Source organism: Andrena cerasifolii, chromosome 1 (assembly GCF_050908995.1).
Source record: "Andrena cerasifolii isolate SP2316 chromosome 1, iyAndCera1_principal, whole genome shotgun sequence".
In the NCBI taxonomy this organism is placed as follows: domain Eukaryota; kingdom Metazoa; phylum Arthropoda; class Insecta; order Hymenoptera; family Andrenidae; genus Andrena; species Andrena cerasifolii.
This window is the reverse complement of record NC_135118.1, coordinates 13059641-13082465: the sequence shown is the minus strand read 5'-3', so window position 1 is coordinate 13082465 and position 22825 is coordinate 13059641. Positions and strand designations below refer to the sequence as shown.

General features: G+C 35.5%; 2 protein-coding genes and 1 long non-coding RNA gene across 9 annotated transcripts in view; 1 reads left to right on the top strand and 2 right to left on the bottom strand.

The window, feature by feature from the left end:
• The first annotated feature begins 462 nt into the window (after nt 1–462).
• Nucleotides 463–21739, top strand: LOC143372853 (uncharacterized). The gene is made up of 3 exons (XR_013086378.1): nt 463–536; nt 21220–21398; nt 21592–21739. It is a non-coding gene; the product is annotated as an uncharacterized LOC143372853 (long non-coding RNA).
• On the bottom strand, nt 709–2573 carry LOC143370898 (uncharacterized). Its single transcript, XM_076815863.1, has 4 exons — nt 2316–2573; nt 1967–2263; nt 1539–1822; nt 709–1449 (listed from the first exon to the last, which is right to left on the bottom strand). Exons 1-4 carry the CDS (start codon nt 2571–2573, stop codon nt 1212–1214), a joined length of 1077 nt encoding a protein of 358 aa, XP_076671978.1. The 3' UTR covers nt 709–1211.
• Nucleotides 2845–22825, bottom strand: part of Amph (amphiphysin) — an 80897-nt gene continuing 60916 nt past the window's right edge. Inside the window, exons 2-10 of one of the 7 annotated variants that reach the window (XM_076819268.1) lie at nt 19445–19580; nt 13598–13672; nt 12544–12734; nt 11012–11284; nt 9446–9564; nt 8471–8514; nt 8114–8299; nt 5844–6022; nt 2845–5751 (exon numbers count right to left, since the gene is read on the bottom strand). In XM_076819268.1, the coding sequence (XP_076675383.1) occupies nt 5671–5751; nt 5844–6022; nt 8114–8299; nt 8471–8514; nt 9446–9564; nt 11012–11284; nt 12544–12734; nt 13598–13672; nt 19445–19580 (1284 nt within the window). In that variant the 3' untranslated portion in view covers nt 2845–5670. The remainder of the gene's footprint in view (nt 5752–5843; nt 6023–8113; nt 8300–8470; nt 8515–9445; nt 9565–11011; nt 11285–12543; nt 12735–13597; nt 13673–19444; nt 19581–22825) is intronic. The other 6 variants (XM_076819233.1, XM_076819255.1, XM_076819262.1 and 3 more) reach the window with 6 other exon arrangements.

Sequence of the window (22825 nt, the reverse complement as noted above, 5' to 3'; positions counted from 1 at the left end):
AAGGTATTTTGGATTTATGTAGATTATATGTTATGTAAAATTTTGTAAGTTAAAATTTTTATAGATAATATTCTTGGAGTAGTAGTAAAAAAGTCAAATCAATTGTTGTCATGTAAATCGTATAATATAGCATGAGAAATTTTGTTTGCCCAAAGTCGGAGACATATTGCATCATTGTTGTAATATCTAATATATTTTACTTTAGTGTACCAAAAGTGTAATGCTCAAAACTGTACAATAAATAAATCGAACACCAATTGCATACAAACTTTAGCTTAAATAGTATTATGTTGTACTTCCAAACGTATGTACATTTGGACCGTTTTTGAAACGTAATGTAGTTAAATTTAATAATAAAGTAGCGTGGCTCATTTAAAAAATCATTCTTCAATAGTTTGATAGTACATATATATGTACTTATATCCTGTTATTTGACTTATTCGAATAACCTTTAACGTATGCAGGAAGTTCCGCAAGATGGCGCTCATCCTACAACTCGATTTTGAATAGTCCCTTTAAATTTGGAGACATGTTTCGTGAGTAAATTTAATAAAAATTATTTCTTCTGATTTATTGATCTATTTCATTTTCGTACAATTAAATTATATTCATTTTGTAACGTCTTTTTTCGGGGTTAAGATTTTTAACAGGTTCTTGAATCTTTTTTGGGCGCGTCTATTGTTAATGTAATTTTTAATTTAGAAAACGTTACTAATTATCATTTATTATTCCCCATTACGTAAATATTCCATTTTTTAATAAAATACAAAATTTCTGTGTTTCAATTTTGCTTTCATGGAAAATGAAAAGTAACCGTGTTTGCTGAATTTTATTGCAACCGTCAACTGTAAATTAAATAATTAGGTATCGACATTGAAACTAGTTATGCAAGTTCGTGCGGATTCAGTAAAAAATGGGATAACAAAATTAAAATGTATACAAAACATAAAATAGCCAAGTGTAATAGGAAAGGAATGGTAATATGTAGAATAGATTCTTACAAGTTAGATTTCAGTGGCATGGTCAAACCTTGGCATCGTTGAATAACAGGATTAGGCTTGTAGCATAAGGCTTCACAAAGTCCATAATTTGTATCTGCAGCGTTCCTTAGACTGGTAACCAAGAGTAACAGTTATATCATCATATACAATCTCTTCTTTCTCTTTATTATTTTTCAATCAACACGATTTACTTTACATTTTTGGCACAATTCAAATTTTGGGGACAGCTGATTGTGAGCAATCCTTGCTACCAAATGGAGAAATGGGATCATAAATATGATTCATAAATATCATATACCAAGTTACAATTACATTACCTGAAGCTGAATTATCTGTGGAAAGCTTTTCTCCGATCAACTGAAACAATGTTATAATTTCAGTACCCTTATCTGCATCACTATAAAATTCCTTAATATTCTCAAAACCTTCTCGAAGTACTGCCAGTCGTCTACAATATTCAGATTAATGCTCGGTCTTAATAATTTACGAGTAGCTGTGCGCATTAGAGATATAAAACTGAGAGAAGTTTTCACATACATATTTATCACTTTTGGTAATTCCAAGTCTAATGCACGCCTACTTTGCTGGTAGTCATTCAGAATAGTACCATACTGCTGGTTTAACTTCTCCATTTGAGGTATGGATAATTTGGAGTTACTAAGAAAGTTCTTAAAGTTCTTTGCTGCCACACAGAAGTCTCTCTTCTTTATGTAATGATCATTCATTAACTCGCATAAATGTTTGGGAAGTACTATATGTTTAGTACAATGCTCCATTAAATTTTTCAGAACAGTTAACTTATTTTTCCTTCGCGCTTCTAGCTGTTACACGTATCGATTAAATTATTAGTAAACAGGTGCTTAAATAAAACATTCAATGTGTTTCAAATTTATTATGCTACTGATTATGCATGAAATATCGTTAAGTACTCGATTCATATATGATAACTAAAATAACCAATGCACCTGTTGGAGAGGCGTTGTTAAATTAGTCGAATCAGATTTGGAATTTGTTGAATAAGGTTGAGGAAGTGCCAGTAGATGACTAATGTTAAGCACTCTACACGCAGCTGACTGAGACACTTTCAAAGATTGCCCATATTGAGCTAGAGCTTCAAGGGCAGCAGTACTTAAATCTAAATGCTGTATCAAAGCAGTTTGTCTATCTTCTGCTAAAGCCTCTTCTACCTGAGTTCCTGTTAAGTGTAGCTCCAAATTCTCTCGTATTTCCTGCGATTTTTGACAATTCAAACACTTCAATATCTACACACAACACTTTTTACTTGGCGAACAAATATAAGAGTTAAAATATTGCCTTAATGTCACGAGAGTCGTAAGACGAGCTCGACGATTTTCTTCTGCCACATTGTTTACCACATAAACAGTATTCCGAAGATGTCCCTCTCAAGGGTGCATATCGTTGTGCTACTGAAATAAGAGGCGGCGATAATTGCGATTGACGGAGGGAAATCACTTCCTCCTCCGATGTTGGTGTCCAGTACAAAGAACAAGTTTTATGTAAAGTAGGATCGCTCCATCGTGCGTAACACTTTCGGTCGTGAAGTCGTGACATACTTTAGCCTCCTCGAATAATTAATTAAAGCTTCGCTTACATCTTCTATTTGATTGCCGCGTGGATATAACAATTGACTCAATGTTCGACGTTGCCCATCAAGGAAAAATATGCATTTATTTTCCATACATGCAGTGTTATATCTGAAATCCTTCATTATGAAATCTCTTCATTGCTACAGCTTTATGGGAGGTAATTTGTTGGCTGAACGTAAGGGAGACGCTTTTCAAAGGTCGCTATAAAACAAAACACGCAGTTGAATCATAAACACTTATGCTACAAACCAGTAATTGTTTATTATAATCGTCTTCGATTGAAAAGGACAATTAAAGCGATAAATGTGTGTATACGCATTATAGTTTATATTAAGGTTATGAAGATATGACTGATTGTTCCAGTAAAATAAACAACAAGACATAAAAATGACAAATGATATAACAATTGATTGCTCCACTGCTACACTAAATGTCAGACCTCGCTACGTTTCAATTGGGTGCATTAAAAATTCTAATCGACATCAATGGTTGTTACTTATATGTTACATTAATAAATAGATAAAAACAATAAAGAAGACAAGTAGTGATTATTTTTTTCATTACATTCTATACTACGCGCAAAAGATTCTTGTACAGGTATTCAATTTCGAAGTATTATATTTCGTATTATTTTCGAAGAATATATTATAATTGTATTCTTGATGCAACTATTTTCAGTTGTCTAATTTTTGTGGTAATTTACATTGTCCTCTTCGTTCTCGTATTCGAAAAAATGAGAAGGGAAACTACATTTTCTTACTGCTTATCTTCTTTAAGTTAATTAAATGCATTCGCTTATTTCTCCAATAAATTGAATTATTTATCATATTAGTACCGTTAATAGATCTATTTCTCATTAATCAGTGCTACTCACATTATTGCTCATTTGAAACACATCTGTGACGATACAATATGTGTAAATTTGGTTCTCGATGTTTATAATAGCGTTCTTTTAAATTGTACTAGCAATTACGTTTTATTTGTAACGTGGTAGTTTCATTAACGATATCGTATTATCGGTATACAGAATACTGCAACATATTGGCACATTCGCATCATATATTACTGTTATTTAAAAATTCCTAGATCTGCACTGTCAAACATATAACAGCGTGAATCAGAATAATCATATAAGTCTGAAATAAAACAGCAACTTTCATGCTCCACTTATTATTCTTATCATATTAGACATGGTACAGTAAAACACGAGCGTGTTACACAGTCGGTATGAAAATTAACAATCAATCAAAACTTGTTGCTGACGATCGAGAATCTTTTTTGAAAATGAACATTAGTATATTTATGGATCAATGGAATGTGTATTTGTTCAGATTTTGGCAAAACCGTGTGTATGATATTAAAGTGAAGCATGACGCGTTGCATCATAATAATATTTCTTTAAATTACCGATTGTTTGTACGCTGAATTTAATATCGCATATAATCGTGTATCATAATCGTAAATTATTTGTACGTTTACGAACAGAACCAGTGCGTCGACGCCATTCTCTTATCTGATATTTGATAATTATTTTTTTTTTGTATTTTTCACCCGTTTTTTGTTGGTCCACTTTGTAAAATATAAATATACGTCCGTTTGTCGTTATTATTTAATATCATAGCTGGGTAATTGTGGAACATAGTCGACACATCACGGTTTCATAATATGCACCTGTAATACTTCGCAAACGAGCATGTTTGCCTACGGTTTTGATTCGTGCATGGGGTTAATTATTAGTGTGACAATGGATCAATCTTTCAACCATATAACTTTTCATTTATAAAATAAAACAATCCAGCTTTCCTACGTTCTGTACGTCGCAGATCAATACGATAAAATAAAAAGGACACACGACCCACGAATCAGTGGAAGCTGAAACTGGTGGTCTCCTGGCACTACTTTATCTTCGTATATTATTATAAACATTGTTCGTTATACAAGATCCGATGTAAAATTCTCTCGACAAATCTATCTAACGAGTATTGATTAACGCTACAAATTTTTGTCATTGGACCATTCACTGATATTCATTCTAGTTTCACTACACAAATGTATACGAGAGTAGTAATAGTAATAATTTAATTAATAATCATCCTAATTATTTGATTCTCTCTAAATGTGTACCACGAAAATACTTGTTCATAGAATATCTATATACGTACATAAGTACCGCGTAGGTACTGTACCAAAACGAAAACGTTATAAAATTTTAAGAACAAACTTTCGGGCATGTATTGTTAATAAACCATATGATATTCCTGTTAATATTTGTATAGAAATTTTTTAGAATAGTATTATCCTCATCTGTACGTTTATTAACGACGTATTAAAGTTTAATTATATACTTTCCTCGCGAGCTACTCAATTGCTTCGAGAATTTGGCATTTTCGTCTATATTAATACATTTAACGGGACGACCTAGTTCTAATCTCCCTCGTAACATAAGTAAACAGCATAAAATCTTAATATATGAATGCAGATAGGTAAGTGGATTTCCAAAATTCGATAAACCTCTGCCGACAAAAGGGTATTGCAGAGGTGCCTTAATCATTACACATTAGTTCTTAATGATAATTTCAGTGGCCACAAAGTTATTCCATAAAATATTCTTAAAATTTATAATGCTATGTACAATTTCATAAAATAATATTAATTTAATATATAGATTTTTTTTTATATTATAGTATTGCATGATGTATTACAATATATTATTTAATTACTTAAATATTTCATTCGAGATTATTAATGATGTGTATTGGTACATTAGATATATGAGAGAATAATCCCATATTACAGACAATGAATGTTGGCACAGACAGTGGCTGGGTTAAGGCACTTTGGGGTGATTAATTCTCCACAGTACCCTCCAGCATAACTATCTTAACACACCCCCTTCCCTTCCCGTAGCCCCTCAATGTGTATTCATTATTTATTCCATTCTCTATGTATAATACCTCAGATGACTGTGTGACTCTCTCACTTTTAGCATTGAAACTATTCTTAAAGTAGAATACGCCGTTTCAGTGAGCATTGGAGTGTAATAGCTGAATTCGGTAATGCTCTCACAGCGGTTTTGTAAAATTCGCTGGGAACATACCCTTTTCGTTCGTACCTTCTTTGATACCCATTAACCAGCCCTGTTCCTAAAGCAACAAAACATTTCGTTGTATTCACAATTAATTGTCATTATCATCGTGGCAGTGAATTTTCAGAATTTAAATAAGGGAGCACAAACCTGTTCTTCTGGATCGTCATACTCTACCACGCGAATAATATCACCGACATCGAATGACAATTCGTCCACATCCTCGCGTCTATATTTGTAAGTAGCCTTCACTCTATACAAAACCCCAGGTGGCAAGTTGTCAGTCGTTGCCCCTACAGAGAAATTGGTACCATTTTCATATTCCACCTCTAAAATAATATTGAATCCGCCGCATTAGTCATGGACCTGTGATATAGTTCTGTTTAAACTCTGACTTTCATTCATTATGTACAAACTGAGATGCAACCATTGGAGCATCCCATTGGAAACTTTCATACATAATTGAAAGTCAGACATATTACGATTTCTTTCCACCGTTTCAACAAGACCATGCATAAATAGGCAGGCAGCATACTTCTATTGACAAAATGTACAGTATAACGACCGTACGCGTCTATCACATACATGTTACAAATTTTTAGGTATAATTTGGAAAACTGCTCTATTTTTTATCTCTTTTCGAACAAATCTTGGGAGTGTTTCAATAGAATAAAAAGAGATTTGAAATGTACGTATACTTTTTATGTGCTTACCAGTATAGAAATTATTAAACATTTCTAACAACTAATTGTCTAAATTATGGTAACTATAGTCCATTGGATATGTTATTGCATCACTTGTCGTTACATGTTTATATTTATTTATATGTGATATTGCAATAAAAAAAATTATAAAAAGGATTTTCTCCAGTTTTTAACGAGCAACGAATGAAAGCGACAAAATTATTTTAAATGGCTGTTCCTTAGAAAGATTAAAGTCACCTTGAGTTTTTTTAATTCGACCATATGCTTTTCTGTTTATCATATTCCAGGGAATTTTAAGTCATATTCAACAACTACTAAGAGCACAGTTTTCATTCATATTTAACAAGAAAGTCGAGATGTTTTTTTAGACGACGTTACTGAAACAGTCCTCTAATCAAAGAACTTCCGTTATTGTGTATTTTAATGGAACTCTGGCTAACTTAAATATTGTTTAAGAAGATATCGTGACATCCACAGACATGAATTTTTCTTAGTGCACTTTGTATTTGCAATTTGTAATAACTTTTAGTAGGAACGAATTTCCAAATTCAGCTCTGCTTTCCATTTAAAAATCATTACGTTTTGTAAAATAGTGAAAGCAAGTAGATACACGCGACACTTTGCCTGCACTAACATAATTTTTTTGCAAAGGGGATGATGCGATTCAAACATTGATATACTTGCCTTCTCCTACAAAATCATCATTCTATTTAAAGACAACAAAAAAACTCAAAGTAACCTTGACTTCTTGTAGACTAAAATGTATTCAAAATTTCGTTTATTGTAATGCTTTGCTCAGTCAAAGTACCTAAAGCCTTGTTCACAACCTTCTTGCCTCACACTATGGCAAGTACGTTTATCAAAAGTCATTTGCACAACGGTGTACACATACTAAAACACTCTCCAAATTGTATTCTAGGTCGCTCAGATTTAGTAAAGATTAGTTCAGAGACATATTAATATGTACTTCAACGACACATAGACAAAAACTCTCATTCCGCAAAATATCGCGACAAGAATTCTCAACATATACATAGTCAATCATTGCCATCGGCGACGTCAGTCGTGCAACCGATGACGCTTAGGGCCTTTCCACACGAGACTCTTCCGTGGCCCGCGACTAGTATTTTAATAACACAGTATTTTTATAAAACAAATCGAAAATGTAGAATACAATTTTTTATACGGGTCTTCGTTTTCAAGTAAATTTAACTGCAAATCATTAGAATTTGCCCGCAAAAGTGCTGCAACTGCGAATCACTCGAATCCCCGTATAAAAACCAAGTCGAAATGGTAAAATAACTTTCTTCGAATAAGGCTTTATTTCCGAGAAAACCGATTCGAAGGCGATTTTTAATCGAACGCACGTCTACCTGATATTCTCGAAAACTCAACCACATTCAAAAAGAAGTTATTCTACATATTCGACTTACATCTATCCAAGAGAATTCATTCCTTTCGCAGTTGTGCCATATGTACTAATAAATCCAAAGTCGACCACTTGAAATTCGAGTTCTCAAATGTGAGTTTTACGATGACGAAGGTTCGCATCAATAAATTGAATCCTACATTTTCGTTTTATTCTTGCACAAGGCTTATGCCTCCAATCACTCCATTCGTCCTCAGCCACCCTCTATGTCCGAGACACAGGTTGCCAACTACAAATGTGTCTCGCGTGAAAAGGACTTTACTACTCCCGCGTGATATACTACTTACCAACTGGGATATCGTACAGCTCCTCGACTCGCTTAGTCGCCGCGACTGTGCTTTGCGGAGACGCATCCTGATTATTGAGGGAATTATCATTGCTGTTAGCATTGCTGTTAGCATTGCTGTTAGCATTGCCGTTTAATTGAGTGGTCGGCGATGTGTTTCTCGCTGCCGGGGCAGGCTCCTCCACGGCTGTAACACGCAACAAAGCTCACTCAAAACTAAACATTCAGCGCCACAGAATTACGCGTTGTCCGGCAACTTCTTATGTGGCATGATTACGTTACAGGCATGCACAAGACATTAGTACGCACACGGCTCAAACGCACAAAGAGACGCGTGTAGCGGGGTGTGTATATTTACCTGGCGAAATATTGTTCTGAGCTGGTTGCGTGTTGATTATTAAACTGAAACAAGAAATGGCTCCATTCAATAACATTGTAGCAGCGTTGACACTTCGACGACCGCTGTCACGTATGCACGACTTCACTTTTTCAGTGGCTCTATCATGGTCAGTGATCTGTTATTACAGATCCCACTGCTTGAACGTTAGATGGATACTTCAAGAGTTAATTAAATTGTTTGAAACTGGAGTGGACTGCATGGTTGTGGAATAAGTTAGAATTGACCGCTTAAAGTGTCTTGCAGCGGTATAGGGATATAAGAGGCAAAGTCATTCGGGCCTTTGAGTGTGTTCCTTCAAGTAAAGAATCCAGGGGTATATACTTTCTGGACACTAGCGTTATGAGATTCTGGGGAGTGTAGGAACATTATCAGAGTGCAACTCTGTGGTAGGCGATGAAGAATATGTTTGGTAGCTTGTACCCTCAGGCACGTCGCTTTAGACACCACTTGAGTGGGTCCCAGCTTAATCACTATATCTCTGCATAGTTCAGTACGTTACATCATAAACTCGACTACCTGGTTATATTGGTTTAGTCTTAAGTCTTATATCAGATGTACATTACAATAGCTGGCTTCACTAATATTTCCAGCATCTTCATGTATCCTACATTGATCTGTAAGCAGCAGTCCTCTTAGAAAAATGCCTCTAGTGTCGCAGCACTATGCTTTCTACAATTTTCAGTCCATATAAATTCGGAATTCTAGAGCGCTTTACAACGAAATCGAGAAGAATGATGTGGGCAAGAATTTACAGAAATCTCACACCGTGTCAGGATATTCTCGTGCAAAAGTGGAATTGAGTTAGTGTCAGTAATAAAAGTGTACATACGTGGTGGTATTTGAAAATTCGAAAAATGTTATATTTAAACGCTTCGTGACAGACCGTGCAGCCGTCAAAGTGTTAAGCCAAACCTTCTGAAGCAGTTTACTCACGATGAGTTAGCATTCGGCGATTTTGGAGACTGTGGCTCCGTGTTTTTCTTCAGCGTGTACGATCCTCTCTGACTTTCGTTAGCTAATTTGTCGACGATTGCCTCCAGCTCAGAATACACCTGAAAGATACAAATGTTTAGTGACTGCTCGTTAGAGTAAGTATCTAATAATGTCGCGGATGTAAGAAAGAGAATGTAGGTCATTAATGTATATATTGTGCCATTCGCGTGAAAGTAGCTTAATGTGAAAGTAATTGTTAAATGTGAGTGTTAATTGAAAGTAGTTTATGTATCGCGTTACAGACTCTATTGTATATGCAAACAAAACTGTGCGTGCGTATTTCGTTCCGCTTAAATTCACTTAATCGAAAGAACCATTTATTTCAACATTTCAGATTATTTATCGATTGCGGATTAACTGGGCCGGATTAAGGATGTATCGGACGTACAATATTAGACAGAAGTATATGAAATTTAAAATACTTGAATATCTACGTCCTACGCATAGTAAATCTAGATGTAAGGAACTCGAACGACAGTTGGAGTGTTACTTTTTACTTCTCGAAAGGTATTTTTCACTTTACAAATGCTTTTTCAAGCATTATTTGCTAAACTGTTGGCAGTGAGAATGCCCTGAATTCACAATTTTCTCAAGTTATAATTTATTTCTTTAAAACTGTGCAGTGAAAACAATTGAAACTCGGCAGATATTTTCATCTATCCATATACTGTATGTTAAAAAAAAATTGAAAACGTTGGTACCATTTTTTCAACATTTTTCCAGCTGTTTCGTTTAAAAAATACGAAGGTGGTAACTCACAAAGGAAGATCCCGAAGCCGAAAATTTAAAAAATTCCTCCTGATTACAACGCAATTTTTGTTTGCTGCCGAAATTCACTCGAAGGGGGTGGAATTAACCCCCGAAAATTCGGCTACTTTCCGATTTTGTGTTATAACTCGTGAACTGTAAGAGATAGAAAAAAAGTTTCAAGACAAAAGTTACTTCTTTTAATTAGATCTAACATTTGGTAAACAAATTATTTTACGGTTCGCGAGTTATAGCACAAATTTGGAAAATAACCGGATTTTCAGGGGTCAATTACACCCCTTTAGAGTGAATCTGGGCAGCAAACAAAAATTGCGTGATAATCGGGAGAAAATTCCCTACATATTCACGAAATTTCAGAATTGTTTAAATTTCCGGGTTTGGGATGTTCCCTTGTCAGTAATGTGACCAATTTCTGATTATAAGAAGGTATGACCACGGAGGGTTAATTCTCTGCATCATGAATTCTTTCACATTTTCAAGATTTAGTGATATCGGTATGCAATTTTAATTGAAGCTTAGGTGTGCCTCTCAGAATTACATAAGTGTGAGTATTTTTCAGCGTTGCAATGATTTTCTAATATGGTAGATAGTCTCTGTTAGAATACTGTAGGTACAAACTTCTGTCTGGATTGAAATGCAAAACGGACAGAAATGTGATGAAGCGTAATTTTCAGTTTCGTCGGAACACGATCCGCTTGGATGATGCATGGAATTGGTAAACGCGGTTATTAAACGTACCTTGGCGCTTTCGGTGTGAAACACTTGTTCAGCGGCGAATAGAGTCTGCAAATTGGTGACGAGGAAAAGAACGCGCGAGTCGTACAATGCAGGCAGCTCGTCGTGAAGCTCCGAATTAAGTTGTTCGTATGTACGCTTAGCCTCCTCCAGTAGCTCTTTTCCTCGGGTAACTTTCAGCTCGTCTCGTTTCCTCGGATTACACTGGAGCGATTGGAAGTTGTGCCTCTGACTGTCGTAATCCACCAGCTTCCGTCCACGCTTGTCGATTTTTTTCTGTAAATACCACCGTGACAATCGCAGTTTTATCAACTGCACGCAGTTACACTATCGTCTCGCGTCACAAAATGGGAATTTAACCACTGACTGAATACAAAAGGGGTGATATGCAAAGCAATACTTGCTCTTATGTTTGGGAGCTTCAAAATCTGAGGTGAAAGAAGTGGGTGAGAAAATTTGGGAAAATATGTTACCCCTGTGCCTTTTTTTCCTTTTAATATTACATTTAAGCTATGCCTTTTCGCGAATAAAAGCAGAAGAGTTTATAGGGAATAGTGATGTTTTAAATCTGTATACCCAGGAGGGTATGCGTCGTTGGGTTAGCCAGGGGCGGATTTGAAGACTTGGCGCCCCTAGGATAAAAAGAGTCTGCCGTCCTTTCCGCGAAATAACAAATATTTTAATTTAAAAGAGCTGAGACAATTGCAAAATTAATTCAATATGGTAACTCACGTATGAGTTGTTACTAATTTGCTACATGAAAAAAGTGAATTGTTTTTAAAGTTGTCACAAGCCTCTGCGTTTAAATCTTTTCCAATTTCTTTTGCCCAAAATTTGTAGCTCCCCAGAATTTGCCGCTCTTCAAAATCTACCGTTTCCTAAAATCTATTGGTTCACAAAATTTTCCGCTCATCAAAATTTTCTGCTCACCAAAATTTTCCGCTCATCAAAATCTTCTGCTCACCAAAATTTGATGCTCACCAAAATTTAATGCTCACCAAAATTTAATGCTCACCAAAATTTAATGCTCACCAAAATTTAATGCTCACCAAAATTTGATGCTCTCCAAAATTTTCCGCTCCCCCAAATTTTCCGCTCCCCCAAATTTATCGTTCCCCAAAATTTGTTACTCCACAAAATTTATTGCTCCCCAAAATTGTAGTCTACTTAACCAATACCCAAATCCGCCCTGAAAATAGCGATAACTAAATAGTTTCATAGCTATGAAGCTCCCGATAGTTATTAGGAGATCGGTATATAATTAAATCTTCAACACATTTCTTTCTTCCACACCCCTTCCTATCAACTTCATCTACAAACCTCATTATTCCTCGGTGTACCCATGCACCCATGAAAACTTCTTGACATAATTAATAAAATAACCTTGAGAAATGAGCGTGATTTATGAAACTTGTATAATAAATGATTTTCTACTCAATGCCACTTTATAACTTTTGATGGAGAATTATTATACGCAATTTTAATAAGCACCATGCAGAAACTGAACTCTTCTAGTAACATATTGCAAGATGTACCCTCATCTCTGGAAACTGGCTCTGATATGTGTTGAGAGGCACTAGGACTTGATCCGCGAGCTTATGGGTGAAGTCTTGCCACAGCATGTCTAGATTTTGAGCCTGCACGTACAACAGGTCGTGGCCAGTCCATTGACTTTCATAAATCTCGTTCAGGGAATCCATGAGGGTCTTTGAGGCTGCCTGCACCGCTGTAAGCATACAAGTAGAAGAATATCATGTGATTGCTTTGTTGAGAGAACATTTCCGTCGATGAAATTATGTTTCACCATTTATATTAACTACGCACATACGCACACTAATTCCGTGACGTGTATTATTTTTTAAATAGTTTTTAATAAAATTTTGCAATCATCAATATCGCTGTTGCCTGACAGTCTTTTCTTTATTGTAAAACTAGCATTACTACTCGGCTTCGCCCGAAATTTAGATTCTGATTTTATAAAAAAAATTGTTTTAAGTTTTCTTTTTGTGAAAATAGTCACATTCATCAGGATTAGTCAGGCATAATGAGCTGAGGCACATTTCGTGGCCCCAGAGTTTATGGTTCGAAAGTTTTTAGGCGACAGACAAGCACACAAACATATAGAAGCGTTTTGCTTTATATATTAAGATATTACTAATCAGATAAAATTAATTGCACATTTGTTGAAATTGTGTGAATAATCGAGGGCCTTGCAGCAAGTTGGGTGCAGCTCCATCTTTACCAACTTCGAGTAAATAAGAAAAAAAATTGTTTAGAAAATTATTCCTTTCATTTAACATTAAAAAGAGAACACTAATTGGAAAATATATATTTTCACACAATAAGCAGTTGTTATTGAGTTGATTTAGTTTTTCTATTTATTTTTGGCGAAAAAATATTAATAGCACCTAATATCAATATTTCTATTTGAATTTATTTGCAATAAATCGCTCATTTGTTATCGGATTTGCATCAAACGTGCGCCAAGCAATGTAGAATTTTTTTACGCGCATTACACGTGATAACTCAAAAAGTGTAAAAAAATGGGGCTGCACCCCTCCTGCTGCAAGGTCTTCAATTGTTACTTACTGTAGATTGTAGAATACGTTACTCGAATACATGTAAGGAAATACCGCCAAAAATCTGTCCACGACCATTTTCCACCTTTCCAGTAAACACGAATGATTTCGGGGATTAGAAAGTATTTTTTCCATGAAACAGGCAAAGAAAGTGCTTTCTTAACCCACTTCCACTCGCAAGCTGTGTTCGCTTCTTAAATATTGATTACGGTCAAGTGAAATTTTCGACCAATTTCTTACTACAAACTAGAACAATTCACTGTGAAAATAAGATTTAAGTTTGATATAAATTTAAAGCTTCGGAAAGTTTAATAGAAACGTTGACACACACACACGGCTACAAAAATAACGCATTAATGTCATGGTGACTTTATGCAATTTGATGTGGTGGCAATGATATAATTCGCGCACGAAATACGAAACGATGTCAAACGGTATGTACCCGCTATTATCCTGGTTCGTTAGCGCAATTATTACAAACATACTGTCGCGTTTTACAAAATCGTCACTCTCGAATCAATTATGTAATTGTTACCATTGCATGCGTATACTATTTCACCCATCGCACGATATCAACATAAGCACTTCTTAATAGGAAAGTGTGCTGATTAAAAGTCTTAATTAAATTTACTATAAAATCCAGCCAATTATATAAGACATTTCAATGACAAAGTCTGCGACTGAGGCAACAAACGTGTTTCCCAGTAAAAGTTTGCCAAACTGAAATTTGCATTTTTATGAAACAACGTGAATTCTATCGAGTTGAAACATTTTTCTAAAATAATTGAGCTAGCTAGTACAAATTTGTTGGACTTTCAAAACACATTTCACCCTCAAATTTTACCCCCTCGCCTTGCCCATACGAGTTTCTACACCACATTAGAAAACTTCCTCTGCAGTACGATTATCTACTTATAGATATTCCAAGCAGCAGTGAGGTTTGTAGGAGAAGTTAAAGAGGAGCGAGTGGGGAAGAAAGGACTCTGTGGAAGCTCCTTAGCTAGCATCCACCCACTGGATAACTAGAAAATAATGGGTAGGTATATGTATAGAGAGCAATAGTGTGGTTTGCATGGGAAATTTGTAAGACGAACTGGGAAACAGAGGAATCTGTGAGAAGTCAAATTGGCAACCACTCAATATTAAATACCATACTGCTGAACACTATTTTCTGCCGAATATATAATTATGTATACATTAATTGAAACATAAAAGCCCAAGAAAAGGCATATGTAACTATATATGTTTTCCTTAAGTAAGAAGAAAAAATAATATTAAATCAATCTCCTTAGCTGTGCATACGCGGCTGGAACGTGTCGAAACCCAATTATGCAGAATAACGGCTCGGTAGCGTTTCAAGTATCACAGGTTTAGCTAATGTCTGGCCATAAGGAAGGATTTGATAATGTTGAAAAAAGGAGTTATCGATTTTGTGTATTAATAAATAAAAAAAAAAACACTGTATTTATTATGATTCGATACAAGTAGTTACCGATACTTTCATTCCCATACTGAGTAAGTATCGACACTTTCGTTCGATGCAAGTAACGAGTAAAAATACCTCGACACTGCCAGCGCCAAGAAAACTTATCCTATCATTCTATGTAACAACGTTCTAAATCATCCAGTATATTCGCTAAAGGGGTAGCTTGGAAATGCTGCCCAATTCTCGTAATCCTGCCATGCGATAAACATGCAGGGATTATTGCGTTACGTTAACTGCAAATTGGGAAAGCCTTTCCGCGGAAAATAATTCAGTCGCGCCGGTGACGGCGGTGCTTCGGGCTCCGGCAGAAACGATGCGATTTATCGCTAAAGTGGAAAGGCTGCAGACGTACACTGCAACATTTATCGACAAGTCCGCGTTCAGCTACCGTTGGTACAGCGCATGCGGGTATTCTTGTGTGCGAACGTTGTTACGAACCGTCTCGCGACTGATAAAAGGAAAGGTAAAAGTCATCGGCGTAGAGAAACGGATTTCCGCGAGAGGCTACGGAAACGGCCTGTTCACCGCGCGTTCATTCTCATTTTCTCGTTTCATTTCGGGGAACAATGAACTCTACATTCTCCCGCAAGGCGTCGCAAGCAAAAAAAATAGTTTTCTGCAACTTGCAGAGAAGTTTCATTGAACTCATTCACGCAGGTATGTTTCATTCATGGCAGAGAGACACGAGTCATGTTCTGAAGCCATTGGTTAAGGTAATTAGAGGATCACTGGGAGAAATGATTTTATCTGTTTGGCAAATTATAATGTGCTGAGTGTGGGCTTTTCTTCGTGAGGCACCTGATAGGGATTTTGATTACATGCACATATTTACTTTCTGTTTTGGTGGATGCAGGGTTCTTTTAAATCCATCTTAAATGTCAAGTTACATCTTGAAGAAAATGTGGGTGTTAGATCATAACAGGCAAGATTGTAATAATAGGAAAGTTTACTCTGAGGGGTGTATGAATTAAATTGTGGGTCAAAATGGACCCTGCATCCATCGTGGAATCGAGTTATCTGTCATCTAAGGGTGAAGTGATTGGATTGAGGTAGTTATATCTGAGGTAGATATAAAAGGTCCTAAGGTAGATATTCGGCGAAAACTTTTGTAGGAATGCTAAGCAATAGTGAGGTCCCTGACGTTCATACTCAAAGAGATTCTGGGATCCGAAGCATGTGCAAGCTTCTCTTTCACTTTACCTAAACACTTCATTGTTGCTTGGTATATCAATGCTATGTTAAATAATTATTAATACACAATAACGCTGAATAAAGATACAAAAAACATGTCCTCTTTAGAAAATTTCTAATTTCTTTAAAAATTTGAAAATTTCTAATTTCTTTAAAAATTTGAAAAAGCAAATTTCGCAAATTTTCATCTGGAATACTCAGTTCACCTCTTCGAATTATCCAGGAACATCGTTTTAATTTCAATCAAGTACCAACTTTATATAATTATATAAAACAGATACCTAAGCTATCGCATTTAATTTCCATTTAAATCGTATTTAATCTTCCTTCATGGTTTATCACGAGGTATGTAAATTAGAGGCAAATTATCTTCCCAACAAATTTTTAAATATTATACATTTCATTGCATGCTCAAGTTTTTATTAAGATAATTTTAATACTTCTAACGGTGGTGCAGAGAAATGGGAAACGTTCATTAACCGTGCACGTGCCTGCAAGGTCGTTTAATTTATTTAATTTTATACAAGGGAGGTAAAATTTCTATGACTTTAAACGTGCTGAAGGTTCGACGTTGCGAGCTACGCCATTGACAGAGAAAAACAGGACGTTCAAAGTGCTTGATGTTGTACCTGTCCTAGTGTCTTGAAACGTCAATTGCTTTTTATCTAGTTTCTTTGCGCTGCGACTCGCTTGAATGTATCTCCCTTTTAAATGTATGCTTACCAAGAAAAAGCAACAGTACAATCCGAGGTAAAAGGACGCACTGGAAAGGCAAAAGGATGGGAATGCCCGAAATGCATTTATTAATAGAATAATACATTGAATGCTTTCAATAGGAATCTCTAACAGCGAAAAAGCAGGTAAATTAAACTGAGGATTTCAAAGCCCCTGGACCATGGCCTGTGAAGGCCATGTTAATCAAATTTGAAGGAAGTATGGCAAGACCCTTAGCAGTAAAAAAATATGTACAGCAAAAGGGGACTGTAAGAACGTCAGAAAAATGGGAAAAGTGTTCCTTTTTTCTTGTAAATTTAGCTTTCCCCGTTTAACAATGATTATTCAAATTTTCTAAGCGCAAATTTTCCAACAAGATTATTATTATTATTATTATTCTATGGAAACCATTTTTCAGTGACAATAATCGAATCACCTAAAAATGGTAAAAACTAATTGTAAGTCGAAGATGCAGAAAAGAAGGTGACAGCACAATCAACCAATACCAAATTCGAATCAAGACTCGCTTAATTAGAATAACAAACAGATTTATTTGGAACTAGAATCGCTGTACAGATCCTGCTGGAATTTTTGATATGTAGATAATTACCCGTTAAGATGTCAACATTATTGGAAAATAGAGGGGTAGAAAAATTATTCAGCCTTAGGGTATATCATGCAACACCGGAAAATGATGATTCTTTAATTTTTTATGGATTTGCCAGAATTTTCAATATGATTGCTTGACGAACTCCGACGAAATAACTGACCAGCAGAGAAAAATAAAACAGGCCACGATGAACACCAGGGTCACGGCTCATTTTTCGCACGGATCTGTTAATTTGAGCATGCATGCTCTATAAATATCTGGTTTATCATGGACGTTCATTTTTTACTGTACGCTTTTAACGTGCACTAGGAGCTTCCCCACTACTTTGAATATTCGGAATAGTTTATTTTTAAGTATATAAAACATCGCTTTCTTATTTTTAATTCCATGTATTCAGAGCCTATGGCGCACAGGTTTGTTTCACAGAGTGACTAAAGTTGGTCTCTATTTTCAAACTGTTACGTCTTGGTTTTTAAATAAACATTGACTAGTTAAATACGTATAATCGATGTTTACTATATATAAATCATTTTCCTCACTTCCAACGATTTAATTTCTGGTCTACTTTTGTTCAAGCTTTAGAAATAGAATAAGATGTAAAATTGTGAATAAAGTAACACTGAAAGGGAGAAGCAAAGTGGCTGCCTGTTAAAAAATGAGATTTCGTTTTTAAACACAAAAAAATTGAGGTTCGTATTATTAAACAGAATGTTGCTGTATACAGCAAAATATATTTTACCTAGTTATTAGTGCTTTGCAAAGACCCTGAAATGTTGCTTTTAAAGATAGAGTACGGATACGATGCACGCGATGATAATTGAAGCATAAGCTGCTGTAAGTTCCTCTGATGCTGCTTTGCATCTGTTTCAAGAACTCAACAGACACTTTTTGTCTCGTAAAGTGGTTGGCAAATGCGAACACGTTTCCATCGTTCTTTCTATGCGACGATACACTATCCCACAATGCAAGCGCCGTCAAACAGTTCTTGACCCAAAAAAGAAGTCACAGAGTGCAAATGCCAATTAAGATCGAGATTCCAATTTTTGGTGAGCATTTTCAGAATTCAAAATCCCACTATGGGCGTTTTAGTGTGATATTTTGTAATTCGAACATCTTTTCTACATCTACCAATTATCTTTAAGGTAGAGCTACGCATGTTGTACAAATAACCAAATGATGCACTTTAATTCTATTATTTTTTTTATATTGGTCTTGGACAGAGTTGGGCATTATTCGAATAAGAATTGCGAATAAAATTAAGTCATTCGAGAATAACGAATAAATTTTTATTATAAAATTTATTAAACAATTTTCTTAAAAAATTTATTTAAAAATTTTCTTATAAAATTTATTTAAAAATTTTCTTTTAAAATTTATTAAAAAAAATTCTTATAAAATTTATTAACAAATTTTCTTATAAAATTTATTAAAAAATTTTCTTATAAAATTTATTAAAAAATTTTCTTATAAAATTTATTAAAAAATTTTCTTATAAAATTTATTAAAAATATTTCTTATAAAATTTATTAAAAAATTTTCTTATAAAATTTATTAAAAAAAATTATTATAAAATTTTATTATAAAAAATTTATAGAAAAGTATTCGTTATTGTCGAATTACCTCGTTTTATTCGCAATTCTTATTGGAGATCATTCGAATAAAAATGTATTCATTATTTTCGAATAACTTCATTTCATTCGAAACTTTTATTCGCCTTCTATTTTTATTTTTATTAATCTTTATTCCCAACTCTGGTCTTGGAACACAACAGGCACGTCGTTTGCCACCAATGAAATTCACTTACGCAATTCGTCGTACCGACACGCGGCAATTTAATTCAACTTCAATTAACTTACCTCGAACACACCTGATGTAATTGTTGAACTCCCTTTGCAGTCTGTTAGCGGCGTTTTGCTGCCTCATGAAGTTCTGCAGATGTTCATCAAATATATCGTCCGCGGTTCTGTCGACCTTGCCCAGATTCTGAAGAAACTGTAACAAGAAATGAAACGTTCCAATGACCCCAGTGCCAATTTACTGTTTACTAGTAGTCATCGACACTATCGTTGGGTGTTTTACAAATGCGTTCATCAGTATTTAATTGTAAGTAGCTTCTCCCAACTTCAGGAAGGAGTTACGTTGAATTTATCGATGAGTAAAGTATTTATTAATAATTCTGCAAAGTGGCAAGCCACGAAATGCAAATATACACCAGTACTCAAAACGTGGAATAATCAGCAAAGCTAAAAGCGCAAGCTGTTCCATGAACTGGAGACAAAGTCTGAAGTTCTACTAGAAGTTGTTTCTACTATAATTAAACTTGCCACTCGACTGCTCTCCCTTGGGGTATTTAGATGCATCTCGAGCAACATCACTTAATTTGTGAGGATACCTTCTGTGACAGGTAAACACGTGCCCTTCGACGCTAAAATAAATCTCGCGCACCGTGGGGCATTTGCTTTCGGCGTAGATAATTCTTAGATATTTATAAATCACGATGAGATGAAGTGTGCCGATTTCAATCACGTATTATAATTCTCCGTAGCAGGTACACAGCTTGACGAGGAAATAATTTATTAGCACGTCGTACTTCACGTGGATCATTGTTAACTTACGATGTTTATCGCGTGTGAAGTTTTTGCCAAAGAAAGAATCATATCTTCCGATTCGATATTGAAATAAAACAGGGGGAAATATGGCAATTCAATATTTTCATCGGATTCAACGTCCCATTGAGATTCTTAATTTTGTCGTCCTCACGTACACGTCTGACTTTCCAGTTCTGATCTACCATCACGCGTAACCTTAACAATTCAATTTTACTTGATATTTATAACGGATAAAACTGTGTTACAGAAATATCTCTATTCTGTTCACAATATATATATAAAATTAATATATATAAAAAATTCCACACACACACACACACACACACACACGCAACCGCATATATATATATATATATCCTGATCTCGTTATGATATAAAATTCTTATCGTTTTCAGACAGTAATACTAACAATAAGAACAACTAACAAAATACGAAATCTGCAGAAAAGTAATACTTCGAAATTCAATTAGTCCTTGAGTCATCGACTAATTGCCTATTAGAAAATATGGCAGCTTTAAACGACAGCCCGATTATGAATACTCTGCATAGTAAATTATTCACCCAAGGTTCGAGTGTTTTGGTCCAAGCGCTGTAATTTACTGTTATTTATACTCAACAGACTGTGCGCTTACCGATGCATAATTAACGCATACTTTATATCGAAAGTATGGATAATCACGAACAGTGGCGGATTTAAGGTTGCTAGGAAGTCGTTTTGATCGAAAATGTAGCATTTCTTTTTCAATTAATTGCAAAGAAATAAATTAAACAGAATTACAAATAAATTTACGCGTGGGGACAAAAAAGTTATCCATAGTGTTTGGATAAAATCATAATTTCTTTTGGAAAATGAGGCCCTTCTGAACAGAGGCCCAGGCGGCAACTACTCATCGGCCGCAAGTTAAATCCGCCACTGATCGCGAAGTCCTCGCTGCCGAATACCATATTTCCACGCCACAAGTTTGTCTCCACGACTCTTATTAAATACCTCTTAACGCGACTGCCAATTCGTTTCAAAATAGTGCTCGGCGACCATCTTTGTCCAACGTTATTAAGTGTAATGGACACTAAATTACACCACCGTCGGTATCATCTTGTCACACGTGTCTTGCATTCTGTGCAATCCATTTCTATTAGCCCCAGAAGGATATGAATGGAGGAGGAAGATGGTGCACGATGAGCGACCTTTTATTGAAGTATTGTAAGTTACTTGCGACTTGTGTATTTAACGATCAAAAAGTTTTTGTGTTATAATTGTTTACAAAAAATTCAATATGGTTTGTAAAATTACAATGTGTCCCTACACAGCTTACTAATAGTTATTTTTCAGCGTTCTTACAAATGACACGCGTATGAAGAAAATGAAAGTAGAAGTTTCACATTTCTTTTCACAGGAATGCGTGCGTTGGATTAGCTTTCGAAATGGAATAATAAACAAATGGAAAAAATGGCAACCGCAATCTCCACCAGTGGAATCGTGTGCAGCTGACTACCCGCGGTTATAACGAGTGTATAACTAAAATTAGAACTTAATAAAATATTCAGAAGTGTTTTCCAAGTATTTCACTGTGATACGTACATGATTTCATCCTTATTTATTCCACATACACTGGGGCGGATTTAGGGATTTGGCGCCCCTAGGCTAATAAGAGTCTGCCGCCCTTTCCACGAAATATCGTGAAATATTTTAATTTAAAAGAGTCGAGACAATTTCAAAATTAATTCAGTAAGGCAACTCACATATGAGTCATTACTAATTCGGTACCTACATGGAAAAAAGTGATTTTTTTTAAAGTTGTCTCAAGCCTCTGCGTTTAAACCTTTGCCAATTTCTTTCGCTCAAAATTTGCCGCACACCAAAATTTTCCGCTCCCCAAAATTTGATATTTCCCAAAATGTATTGCTTCCCACAAATTTGTTGCTCCCCACAATTTGTTGCTCTCCAAAAATTTGTTGCTCCCCGAAATTTGTTCCTCCCCAAAATTTGTTGCTTCCCAAAATTTTATCGCTCACTAAAATTTGCCGCACACCAAAATTTTCCACTCCCCAAAATTTGACATTCCTCAAAATGTATTGCTTCCCCAAATTGGTTGCTCCTCAAAATTTGTTGCTGCTTAAAATTTGTTGTTATCCAAAATTTTATCGCTCCCCAAAATTTTATCGCTCCCCAAAATTTTATCGCTCCCTAAAATTTGCCGCACACCAAAATTTTCCGCTCCCCAAAATGTATTGCTTCCCAAAATTTGTTGCTCCCCAAAATTTTATCGCTCTCTAAAATTTGCCGCACACCAAAATTTTCCGCTCCCCAAAATTTGTCGCCCCCAAAATTTAACACCCTACGCTACATCCTACTTAGCCTATACCCAGATCCGTCCCTGTACATAAGGCGCGCGAGCACCGACAGCATTCTAATCTGTGAACCATAATTACGGTGCGGTAAAACATGCCGAAGTTCGACCGTGACAGAGTGACCATTACAATCTGAATTTTCTGCTGCAACAAAGGATACCTACTAAAGCTTTATATAATTCCACGAACAATTACGCAACGTGCATCGCGAGAACGCGCGCAGCTTCTGGCGCAGAGTACTAGGTACCCACAGTAGTTTTCTGGCATTTCTGGAGTTAC